General features: G+C 34.1%; 1 protein-coding gene across 1 annotated transcript in view; it reads left to right on the top strand.

Annotated features, from left to right (window-relative positions):
- Positions 1-13203, top strand: part of DPYD (dihydropyrimidine dehydrogenase) — an 849957-nt gene that overhangs the window by 361479 nt on the left and 475275 nt on the right. Inside the window, exon 11 of the mRNA XM_025405641.1 lies at positions 770-980. Within this exon, the coding sequence (XP_025261426.1) occupies positions 770-980 (211 nt within the window). The remainder of the gene's footprint in view (positions 1-769; positions 981-13203) is intronic.

Raw genomic sequence — 13203 nt, 5'->3', positions numbered from 1 at the left:
TGGATTGCTCCAAAAGCAATTAATGGAAAAATAAGCAAATGAGTCAATATTAATATTCTGTCTCAATGAACATTCCATTATGCATATGAAAACAAACAGAAACCGGGGTATCCAGATTTTATGGCAGAATGAATTATGTTGGAAATGGGGAAGAACTAGGGATTCATCAGGAGGACATACTTGTTTCACTGTCTTCAATTTTTCATTTATAGTATTTGCTTCTGTGGTTTTATAAAAGGAAGAAAATTTTTTTTTTTTTAATTTCTTAGTTCTGCAGAGTTTCTCTAGTCTTTTTCTCCTACCTACCATTCTAATCATGTACTTGCACAGATTGGCTCACCCACTTTATTGACTTTTTTCCAGCTTGGATGTATGCAGCCTGGTAATAAACAGAAGTATTTATTTTAATATGCAGCATGATTTAAAAAGAGAGCTTTATCTACTGAATTGAAAACGTAAAAATAATAGGCTACTATGGTCAGAAACCTCACAAACTACCAAATGTAGAGCATGCAGTACTTAAAACTTGAGAAATACCTTATGATGCCGTGATCTATAAACGTCCACATTACTACTCCAATTCAAGACTCCCTGAGTCAGTGATTTACAAAATGCAAATAACTGGTAACTGAAACTCAGATTTGGTGAAAGAAAAAGCTGCATATTGACTTAATATCATAAGCTTTAGCATGTATAATTCAATTAGAAATCAAATACTGTATGGAATAAGAAACATTTCAAGTTTCTTTTCTGTTCTGTTTTGTTTTAGATGGAACTTGCTAAGGAAGAAAAGTGTGAATTTCTGCCATTCCTGTCCCCACGGAAGGTTATAGTAAAAGGTGGGAGAATTGCTGCTATGCAATTTGTTCGGACAGAGCAAGATGAAACTGGAAAATGGAACGAAGATGAAGATCAGATGGTCCATCTGAAAGCCGATGTGGTCATCAGTGCCTTTGGTTCAGTTCTGAGTGATCCTAAAGGTACAGTGCTGGGAGCTGAAATGTGTGATGCAATTGTCTGTTATTTTAGTGCTATAATAGTTTCTAGCTTTCAGGGAATTGTTTTTCACTTTAACATTTATTTTTCTTTCTAGTTAAGAAGTAAAAGCAATCTTGATTTAAAAGGCTTAGAAATGATATTTAATGCTTATACAGAATTATTTTTAAAGTGGCAAGAATTGAAAAGAACATTAATCTTTCTTTTATAACTAAAACACATATTCTACTCTATAACAGTATTTGCCTTGTTTCTTATAGAAGAATTGCTTTTTCTTCAATTAGACTAGAGTAAGAAAATGAGGCAGAGTAGTTGGAACAGCCAGTCTTCAATGATTCAGACAAATTAAAATCTAATGAATGGCCAAAAATAGAATTCGTGTTTATTACTATCCTTGTGCCAGATCATCACTTCAGACGTCAGAATTATCAAATTAGAAAGTTTGAATGTCTGTCGTTTTCACCTGGATGGCATGAGTGAACATGCTAAGAAAAAACAAAATGTTTTTTTAAAAGATAATGAGAGAAAGAAATGGTTTATATAACATTTCAATTGAATAATGATTCAGTCAAGTTAGACTACTTTATATTACACTTTTCCCACATACAGTGTTTTTGTAGGTCATTATAGATGAAAGCTTATGTATCTAGGTACCTTCATTTTACAAATCCTTTTACCTTTTAATTCATATTATTGAAATGACAGTTAACTCTGTCGTTCTGTGAAGGGAAAATAAAATATGTTTTTCTAGGTCAGAGATTCATTGAGAACAACCATACCAAAAATCTCTCTAAACCTGATGATTCCTGTCTATGACTTCCTACTATATCCATGCTAAAATTACATTTTTTGTCTGAAGTTGGAAGAGATATATACATGAAAATGTATATTTTTATGCCACAGATAAGTAAAGGATTCAACTAGTCATCAGATATTTTATCTGCAGGACATCAAACATCTTGGTATTTGGAAACATCCAGATGTTTAATGTCATCAAGATAAATGTTTTCAAATAGCTGGATGATGGCCTAAATTTGTCACTTTTTATGTAGACATTTATGTGGTATGTAGACACAGAGTATGGTTTATTTATTTAACTGAATTCAGGAAGGAAAAAAGAACAATATGTAAAGTGCTTATATTATCTTAAAAATCCCATTCTTCTATTAAATACTATGTACATCACCAAAAGTTGAGTAAAATGTTGAATCATGTTTAGCAATTCTGTTGATTATTTGCCTATCCAAAAAGGTTAGCTTAACTATTTAAACTTATGTTCCATAATTGGCAATCCTAATATTAATAAAAATTATCTTTTCCTAAACAAACCTAAACAGATTTGACTCAGAAAACAGCTTTTGCAATCTCAGATACAATTTTATAAGCTTGTGCTTGTATGTGTGTGCGTGGGCATGTGTATTTGTGTATGCATGTATGAAGAATAAAAGATTTAAGTTAGCATATAAAATATGAAGGAGAAAATTTCATCTATTCAGGTTTGACTAGGTCATTTCACAATTTATGCATTTTATTACAGAATTTACTGTGTATATTTCTTCTAGTACTTCACATATGCCACCCCTTACACATTTAGAGAAGTCAAGGAAAAAAATGTTTCTTCGCTATATTTTTTCTTTTTCCACTTCTGATTTGAAATTATAAACTGCCTGTAGAAATTATCCTTAAGTAGAATTACTAACTTTACCAGGAGCCTTCCATGTTTACATTAATAAGACGTTATTCTCCAAGTGGGAGGGGAGCTGGCAGAGCCGCAGTGTGAGATAGCATTCATTCCTGGACTCCCATCCAAATGTTTTCGATACTGTTCTTTTGGATGAAAAACATTAAAGAAAGGAGTCACAGAAGCAGTATTTGTTAGAATTTGATCAAGAAGGTCTTACTCAATAAATTTAAAATCTTAAAGTTTCAAAGTCAGAAAACTGTCATGTGCACGCATATATGTAAAATACAATGAAAAGCATTTTATTGGAAGCAAGCTGTCCATTTGGGTAAGAAGAAAAGATATTCATGTTAACTGTCTTCAACCATAAATTCTGCCCCATCCTAGCACTATGTGATGTCATTTCTGCGTGGTACCTAGTGATTATCACATATGTGATATCTGTTTTAATGCATTCATCTCTTAAAATGTTTACTTCTCTTTCCACCCCTCTACTTTTCTCCTTTTCAACCTCACTTTGCACAGACTTCAATGAACTGCATGTCAAATGCAGTGACATTTTTTCAGTCCTTATTATATTTTCTACATTTTATAATTGATAATGTTAAAAATTCTGTTTAAAATGCTCTCCTCCAAGTCACTTAAACTTCCTGAGGCTCAATTTCTTTATCTACTGAAAAAACAAGCATAATAATACCTTATCTTTCAACCTCTCAGAACTATTGTCAGAATTAAAACGAAATAATGTAAAAGACTTGGAAACAAAACTAGAACACATTCTTGTTTGTGACACTTTATTTCCTTGTTTTGTCTTTTAACTATTCCTTTCCAACCCTATCACTGACTGCTTTTCTTCCTCTAGCTTTTTACTTTCCTAAGTTCAGAATTTGTTCATTTTCTCTCCTTAACATATTTATTTCTTCAGTGAACTGAATGTCTTGTTCATTCTTTCATTTGTCCATTCATATGTGCATTCATTCCTCAAGATATATAAATGAACTTCTGTGTGCCAGACAGTGGCTAGACTTACAGTAGGCACTATTTCCTGTTTGTGTAAAAATGACTCTGAAATCTAGTTTTCCACTCCCCACTTCTCTTTTCATACTAAATTTTTGTTCCTGCATGTGACAAACATTTGCTGAGTACCTAATGAATGCCAAGTACCAAAATGTATTCTAGAGAGTACGAAAATGAGCGAGTCATTGCATGGAATTTAAAATTCCATAGACTAGGTGTGGAGGCAGATCTGTAATCAATTAATTTTATTATAACATGAGGAATGTGTACATTAAGAGAGATTTGCACAAAGTAAAAGAAAGTTCACCTTAGCAGATTTACCTAAAACAGTTCTTTTCTCAACTTTACTATTGTTGCAAATGGTACCATTAGTACTCCCCATAGCCAAAGTTTAAAATTTTACCCCAGTTCAAATTTCTAATTACAGTATTTATTAAATGTACCAATGTTATCTTACACTATAGTATAAAGCTTCCACTTCTCAACACTTGAGAACATCAGCACTTGGCCTTATATACATTCTGTGTATCCAGCTATGTTTTCTTCCATTCCCTGTTGAATTATTCCTCCCAGCATCCAACACAGGGCACATTCCATAGCGGTAAAACAGAAAATCTTTGGTAAATGCATTACATAAAGGCGTGCTGAAAAATTCAAGTAATGAAGTAAACTTGACAGAGTACATGTAAAGTACAGTGATAAATTGCACTCAGCAGTCTGATTACAATAATATTTTCAAGGAAAATACTTTAAAAATCTCAAATAGATCAATAATAAGAACCTGAAAAGGTAAGCTAATTGGAAAACTGAAAGGAGATTACATTTTTAATGTCAGTATTTTCTGAGATATTATACAATCTTTGTAAGTTTCTAAATTTGTTTCACAATGGAGAATGTAAAATAACTTTTTTAGTGTTATGCACCTAATATATCTGTAATAAACATTTCCTGTCATAAAATGATAAGTGCCTCAAGAGCTTATGGAAGAGATAAGTATATCAAATTTATAAAATAAACTTGGGTAAGATTTTGGGATTATAGTTGCTAATTATTTCATTGTCACTAAGGATAATAAGAGTGATAAATAATCATCATTACTTTACATAATTATATTTCATCCATCACTTTTTGGATAGTACCAGGGAGTGGGAAGTAGGAACAAAAGACTACATATTCCAAATCCGTGTGCATGGAATATATATGTGCTGATCAGCATAATTTAATTGAATACTTCATTAAACACTAGCTCAAATTTTAAAAGCAATGGTGTCCAATTTCTGACTCAATTGATGTAACCTCAGCCTTACATATCTTTCTTGTGAAAAACTCAAAACGGTTCCACTTAAAAAAAGTCCCCTCGGCCGGGTGCGGTGGCTCAAGCCTGTAATCCCAGCACTTTGGGAGGCCGAGATGGGCGGATCACGAGGTCAGGAAATCGAGACCATCCTGGCTAACACGGTGAAACCCCGTCTCTACTAAGAAATACAAAAAATAGCCGGGCGAGGTGGCGGGCGCCTGTAGTCCCAGCTACTCGGGAGGCTGAGGCCGGAGAATGGCGTGAACCCGGGAGGCGGAGCTTGCAGTGAGCTGAGATCCGGCCACTGCACTCCAGCCTGGGCTACAGAGCGAGACTCCGTCTCAAAAAAAAAAAAAAAAAAAGTCCCCTCTATTCCCTCTAGGAATGTACAATTCCAGATCTTATCACATTAACTTAGGATTTTATTTTTCTAGATAGACTATAAAGGCCATCAGGATATTAAACACAAACTTTCTGTAACTGCGTTTCTCCTTTACAAATATTCTCCATTCACTGGAAAGTTCTAAACATTTATTTAAAATATGTATATGTATATTTTATTTATACTTATATATAATATAAATATAAATATATGAATACATATTTATATATAAGATATAAATAGATATAATTCCTAGTATAGGATGTTTCCTCTTCTGCTAAACACTATTGTCAGTACTTATTGAATTGAATTATGTTTCTTTTTGTTTGTTGGTACAATGTCAGGTTTAATTGATTTATTGTTTTACAGTATATCTCTCCTTCTCTTTCTTGTTGGAACCGAACTGCCAGTTGTTAAGTGGGCCCAAATTTCTGCTAGTTTTGAATTAGTAAGAATTCTTTCCCTCTTTCACTAATCTCATGGCTTCATTTTTACAACCGAGGCAATAAGGTTGACCTTGTCCTCACATTCCTAGGAGATCTGGATGACACAATTGTACAGTTTGTTGAATATGCTTTCAGACAACTGAACGAATGTACTTTAGTTCATTCTGTGATTCTGTGCCTCTTCCATACATTGTACCACAACCACTCTTTCATTATTTGAAATTTTGACTTTGTAAAGTTTTATTTTCTGTGATCTTCCAGAATCTACTTTATTTTCAAATTATCATATAAACTCCAAGGAGGGCAAGGAGTGTACCTTTATACTAAACTGTAGTCACAATAGCAACTGACGTATTAGTGTGCCCGTAATAGATCCACAGAAATATTAGTGCATTTGACTTGACTTGATTCATGTTAGGGTATTAATTTTATTATGAGTTACTATTTTTTCCTATGATGGGGTCTGCTTGGTTTATTTTTCTTAGAAAATGTAAAAGTTAGAAAAATAATTTTATAATTCTATTGCTATAAATTTTTCCTTTGTTGTGGCATAACTTGTTGCATTCTTCATAATACAATAAATATTACACTAATTAGAGTCTACCTGGTATATTGGCTGAGAGTAGGGTCTCTGGAGCCTGGCTGCCTAGCTGGAAACCTGGCTTTCCTCCTTCTAACTTCATCGTCTTAAAGAATTACTTAGTCTCCCTGTTCTTCATGGCCCTCATGGTGTAAGGGGGATGACCATAGTATCAACATGCTAGAGTTATTTAGAAGAAATGAATTAAAAATATATGTAAAGCATTTACATGTAGGCCTAGCATATAGTAAGCTTAAGTTACAGATGTTATTATTAATCTGTAACAAAACCACATTTTAGTAATTAAATTGATTTATATTAACTTTTATGTAGCTATTCATGTTGTTTAGGAATAAAATCATTGGAATATCAAGACTTCATCAGGAATCTTGGAGGCTCCGTCAACATGACTTTGTAAATAAGTGAAGCAGATGCTCATACATTCATGATTTTTTTAATGAGAAAATGTTCAATATATTTGGTTAGTTTTTTTTTTTCCTGAAAAAAAGATTGAACAGTCTGTAACTGTATTATATATTTTTAAACTATCATCAATTCTAATGTTTTTCATGCCATTGAAAACAATTTTTCAACTATTTTTAGTTGTTAGAAATCTCCATTTTGAATTTCTAAAAATACGATATGTAAAAAGCACATATTTTTAAATGACTTTGGTTCTTCCTCTTAGAAATGGTGAAATTGGACCAAATTTTTTTATTTGTTTAGTATAAGGATTGTTCATTTGTATTTTAAGGAAAGAAAGGCAGTTTTGAATTTTCAGCTAAGTTTGAGATTTTAAATGCTTGAAAATTACGGGATTACATAACTAAGATTAAAAACCCATGTTTTCAGAAGGAAGACGTTAGGATGAATAGTGATGGACTCAGTATCATGTTGCACCACATTACTCAGTAGAGCAGAGACAAGGTGACTGAGCTCAGGGCACAGCCAGGGAAGATACGACCCTTCTCTTAGGAAAGGAATTTATATACTTCACCCACTGCCTTCATTTCCTTTCTGCTCACTCACTGGGAACTAGAAATAACAAGGAAACACAAAACCTAGATAATTCTGAATCTTTAATGCAACTCTCAGAAATCAACTCCCTTGATAACATTGATTGCAATTAGTTCCATAAGGGAGTGTTTTCAGGAAAAAAAAAAAAAAAGGTTTTTAAATCACTCATCAGTTGGTCTTATTAGAAGATCCTCAGAAAAGTTTTTGAAAGCCTCATGGGGTAAATCAAACATTCTGTCAATAGCAGCTTTGAGTGTAGCTTTGATTCACTTGCCCCCATACTGAGAAAAGGTGCAGGCCATGGGTTAATTTGCCTTGTTCTGGCCTAACTCGGAACTAGAAATTGCCAGTTAGTTAAGGAATGGCCTGCTAAGATTCTGATGATGCAAAAAGTCAAGAATTTTTCAAATGTGTCCATTTTTCTTTTCTCAATTGTTTAGGTATTGGGAAAAACCTACGAAAAATGTTTTAATGTTAGCACTAGATGAGTTAGATATTCAGAAATGGTAGTTACCTATGCTTTAAAAGACCCGGAATCAGTATGTTTGATTTGATTTACTCCTTATTAAAATGTAACTTATTTGGTAATTTATAATGAAATTGAGAAAGCTAGGACATTTTAAGAAACCCCAGTTTTTGGATACCATCATGTTCTATTTTTCAAACAACAAAACATCTCTTGTAGAAGCTACTGGTGACAAAATTTTCTTTGAACAACTATCCACTTTTTATGGCCTTCAGCTTACAAAATTTATCATATCAAAAATAAAGGGGAAGAGGGAAATGGAATACTAATTTGAGAAGCTATCATAATTGGTCAGATTTTCACTGTTGCATGCATTTTAATAAACAAATATTTACAATGAAGTTTCAAAGAACAGATTAAAGAACACTGCACTATATTGCTAGTTAGGATATCTTTTTGACTAATGGCAAAACATTAGAGGAAGGGACTTATTAGGGATTAAGTAAGAATGAATGACATTCTTACTTAACATTAAGAACTAAAGTAATCAGTCTGGTATAATACACTGGATACAATACAATAACTTGCATTAGGATTTTTCTTATTTATATTTCTAAGTGTGCTAGAAGGGACCTAAGAGATCATATATTCTAATCCCCTCACTTCACAGGTTTTTAAATAACATATGATAGCTAGTGCAGGCTCTCTTTTAAGGTAGGTTTCAGGGATAAAGTAGTGAAAAGAGAAATGCAAACTTTGCCTCCAAGAATGCACATTTTAATGGGGGAGACTCATAATTACAATAAATTGTACTTTGAGAAGTTTAGATTCCCAAGGAAGCACAGAACAGAGTCTAAGCATTCAGGGAAGCTTCCTAGAGGAAGTGGGTTGTAAATTGAAGTCTGAGTGATGTGTAGGAGTTTCCAGGTGGAACGGGGGTGGAAGGGAGGGAAGCCACAGGGAGATTATGCAATTTGCTCAACACCACACTGTTAGATTAAATAGTCATTTTACAGTCATTTTAAAAAGCTGTAAAAAAAATATGTCTTTACAAAGTTGTCATCAGACTACTTACTTCATGCATGTTCTCATCTTCATAAATGAAGGTCTGAATTTTTCATTTGTATTTCTAAAATAGAACTTTTTATTTTATGATTTCTACTATTCATTCTGTCATTATTCACCGTGCAATGAAGATTTCTTGATGGACGGCTGTGTTCCAGGCACTGCTCAGGCACTAGGAATACAGACATAAGTAAAAGAGTCATTGCCCTTCAGGGACCTATAGGCTAATGAGAGAAACAGACATGTAAATACATATATAGCAACACAGTGTGCTAATTTGAGATCACATTTGGAATGGGTTTTAGAGCTTGAGTAGGAGTTTCCCTGTTACAGAGAACATCATATACAGAAGTATGGGCTGACAAAATGACCTCATATGCCCAGACAATGGAGAGGCATTCTGTTTTGCTGAACCAGATGGTGTGTGGTTACATAAGGGTAGGGAGCAGGTAGGGATAAGATGGCAGGAAATATGGCTAAAATATATGTGGAGTGAAAGGATTATATGCTAAAGTAGGGATTTTGAATTTTATGCTGTAGATGTGCAGGTGACAAAGGAGGTTTAAATAAGGAAGAGCTCTTTGTCTTGAATGAGGTAATTCTAGCAGGTGTTAGAGCTTCTCTCTCTCTGCTTGGATTTTGCACCATTTGTAATAATCTTCAAATAGTTGGGGGTTAGAAAATAAGCAACCACATTTTGAGATGGTTCATATTAGTCGGCAGATGCATTTTCTAAATTTGGTTCCTGAATTAGGTAGAGTTATTCAGTCACAGGGTATGATCCCACACAGTAAATGCCATTATGAGAAGCTGGCCCAGCAACATTTTCAGTATAAGGGGAGAAAGAGAACGTATGTTCAGATGGGCAGCTCTCAAGTTATAGGTTTGACCAGAGTGGATTATATACGCCTCATTTCTTCTTCCAGATTCACTAATTTGAATTCTATTTTAGCGTTTTGGAGAGAGGCGAGAAATGTGCAATGCAACACCCTGAATGTTATACAAATGATTGTCTCTTTACATGGAAGGCAGCATCAGGAATGTGGAACTACACAGTGTCAGTAATTTTGGGAAAGATGGCCTGGAATTAAGAAAGACTAGTTAAATGATTAAAATAATTGTTTTCAGTAGCTACCATGACTAAGTTAGAGGAAGTGGAAATACAGGAGAAAATTCGGAATCAAGATATATTTCTTAAGTAGAATAGTCAGGATTTGGTTATCTGCTTGATAAAGGGATTGGATGTGGGGTAGGTAGCTGGGAGGTAAACAGGTGTTTATAGTGCTGACAGAACTCACAAATGTAGCAGATAGAAGAGATATGAGTGAAAGGGTGGTGTGTTGAATTTGGATTTGCTGTTGAACAACTGAAGCAGGGGACTAGAACTAAGGAAATAGAGAATGACTGAAAACGTACATTGGAATTTATTATACATCATCTTCCTGTCTTTTCACTGCTATATCTTAATGCCTACAACAGGAGCTATTCATTGATTTAATTAATTAATGAAAGGTGTTATAGCCTATCATTTAAATAACAGCTTCTTAAAAGTGTGATAAAAGAGTATATGAGGCATTGATTCTGGAAATCCAGAAGCCTCTCATATTCCATAATATGAAGAGAAAAAAGTCAGGTTTTGTTACTGTTGATTTTCTGATAGTAAATATTTTAAGGAGGTTATGACATCAAGGGACACTTTTATTCCATGTTACTCTCTCTACCTCCCATCCACTTTTTACTAATACACATAGTTCCTCATGTGCTGCCGTGTTATTTTAAAATGCCTGAATAATAACATGGATAGATCCTTTGTAGCGATTGCCAAATGATGAAAATGAACTATTTTTGTCTTCTTTGTACATTGCCTTGCTTTTAATTATATTTTGGGCAAGAAGAATTTTCAGGAACCTAATTAGAACACTGTACATGTTTCAAAAATTGTTCTTATTATCAGAAATATTTTTCCTTGGTTGAAAGATTATTCATCTTTCTGTTGTGAAATATACTGTGCAGGGTGAGGATGAAGTAGTGGAATCTAATGTAAGTACTAGCATTTCTGCAGAATAACTATCCAAAGTAATGGAATCCTTGCACACTTTTTCTTTGGAATTATTTTAAAAGGGTGGAGGTGATGAGGAGGGAGGTCAAACTGATAACAGTGTTGAAAGTGATTTGGAATCAACATCACATCACTTACAACTGCCTTAGATATCCATTTGAAGCACAACATGATATTTCTGTAATTATTTTACTTCCCTCTAATAACTGCATAGGAATAGGTTTGTTTCCCCAGTGAATATCTCTGTTCAGAGCCTTTCCTTATCTTTATTTTCCAGGTTTCACTAGTGGTTGATATCATATGCATTCTTACAGGGAGACAGTGGATAAATCAGTGGTTTTCCCTCAAATCAAAGATTACATACAAGAAGTAGAGCAGTGGCATGTAACAAGTTTTGTTAGGGAAAGAAGGTAGAAAATGGAAACAAAAATCACGTAATTGTCTCAGAGAACAGAAATTATAAAACATAGCCAATAGTTTTGAACATACAGTGAGTGTAATAGATGTATTTAATGTAATAGATACAGACAGTGTAATAGATAAACTGAGCTTTATTGACCACAGTCTATAATATTTTTCTTTTAAATACTAGTTAGCTTATAGTATAGTAAAAGGTTATTCTGAAACCTAATATGCTGGTGAAATGTTAAACTAAACTAAGCCGCTCTGAGATGTAAAATCAAGATGTAAGATTTAATTAAAGTATAAAATGATAATATAAATTATACTAAGGTTCTTAATGATATATATTTTGTATTGCAGAATGAGATTATTATTGTTAATTACTTTGCATTTGTGTTCTTGGCTCAAAGCACAATATAAATAGGACAACATCCCTATCTAAAATACACTGGTTAAATTAGACATTTGGCCGGGCGTAGTGGCTCACGCCTGTAATCCCAGAACTTTGGGAGGCCGAGGTGGGTGGATCACTTGGGGTCAGGTGTTTGAGACCAGCCTGGTCAATCAACATGGTGAAACCCCATCTCTACTGAAAAAAACAAAAATTAGCCCAGTGTAGTGTCGTGTGCCTGCAATCCCAGCTACTTGGGGGACTGAGGCAGGAGAATCACTTGAACCCAGGAGGCGGAGGTTGCAGTGAGCCAAGATCATGCCATTGCGCTCTGGCCTGGGCAACGGAGTGACTCTGTCTCAAAACAAGAAGACATTAACCTGCATGTATGCTATTGTATAAATTGGAAAATTACATTAAATCTTATTTAATATGTACTCCCAAAATACGGAAGCTACTCAATTCAAATGTAATATACTGCCATTGTTGGAGGAGGAAACTGGTATTCATGTTAACATCCATTTGGGGATCCTGCCCAACAGTATGTGGATTAATGCTATCTGGTGCTAACCTTTCTTTCCCCTTTAACAACCATACTTGTTATATTTTGTAATTCTGAAGCTCTTTAAAGTGTTTTCAAGACTTACCTAACCATTTTTTCCATACAAGTATGTGAAAGAATGACAAGCATATTATATAGTATGTGTTTGCAAAATATCCAGTGATCTTCCAAGCCCTCCTCAAAGTGTATTTACAATTCGTTTGGTTTAACGTGACCCAGCGTTTCTCCCTATATTTGCATACTGTTGCCAAATGAACTTTACATCACCCGTCTCATCACATTACTCTCATACTTTGGAATCTAAAACTGTTCTTCCCTGATGGTGGGATTAAAACCAAATGCTTCAATTTAATTTTGACATCCTTCTAATCTGCCCTCCTACATACTTGTGGGATGTTACTTCCCATTCTTTCATTCTGTATTTATTATATGTGTTTTGTATTAATTATACAAGATTCTTTTAGGTTCTCTAAAGTTCACAAAAATAAGTACATTGTCCCCATCTGCAGGAGCTTGCAGTCTAATAAAGGAGGAACGATGCATGCAAATGAAGTTACCTTTCGTTAGAAAGTGACTCAGGAGAAACAGATAAATTGCTGGTGTAACATACAGGGTAGAGAGATGACTTCCAGCAGCAAGAATTAAAAGGTTTTATGGAGGCAGTGACATTTGTAATAGTTGAGGATTGGGTAGGAATTAGGAGAACAGAGACAGGGATTGAAAGCACATTCCAGTTATAGTTAAACAGGCTGGATAAGTACATGGGGGAGTTTTTTTGTCTAGATTATAAAGTATATAAGAAATAATAGAGTAAGGGTGGAAAAACGTATCATTGCTAATTC

This window comes from Theropithecus gelada, chromosome 1, assembly GCF_003255815.1.
Source record: "Theropithecus gelada isolate Dixy chromosome 1, Tgel_1.0, whole genome shotgun sequence".
NCBI classification, from domain to species: domain Eukaryota; kingdom Metazoa; phylum Chordata; class Mammalia; order Primates; family Cercopithecidae; genus Theropithecus; species Theropithecus gelada.
The sequence above is the reverse complement of the archived record's forward strand: the minus strand, read 5'-3'. Positions and strand labels throughout refer to the sequence as shown.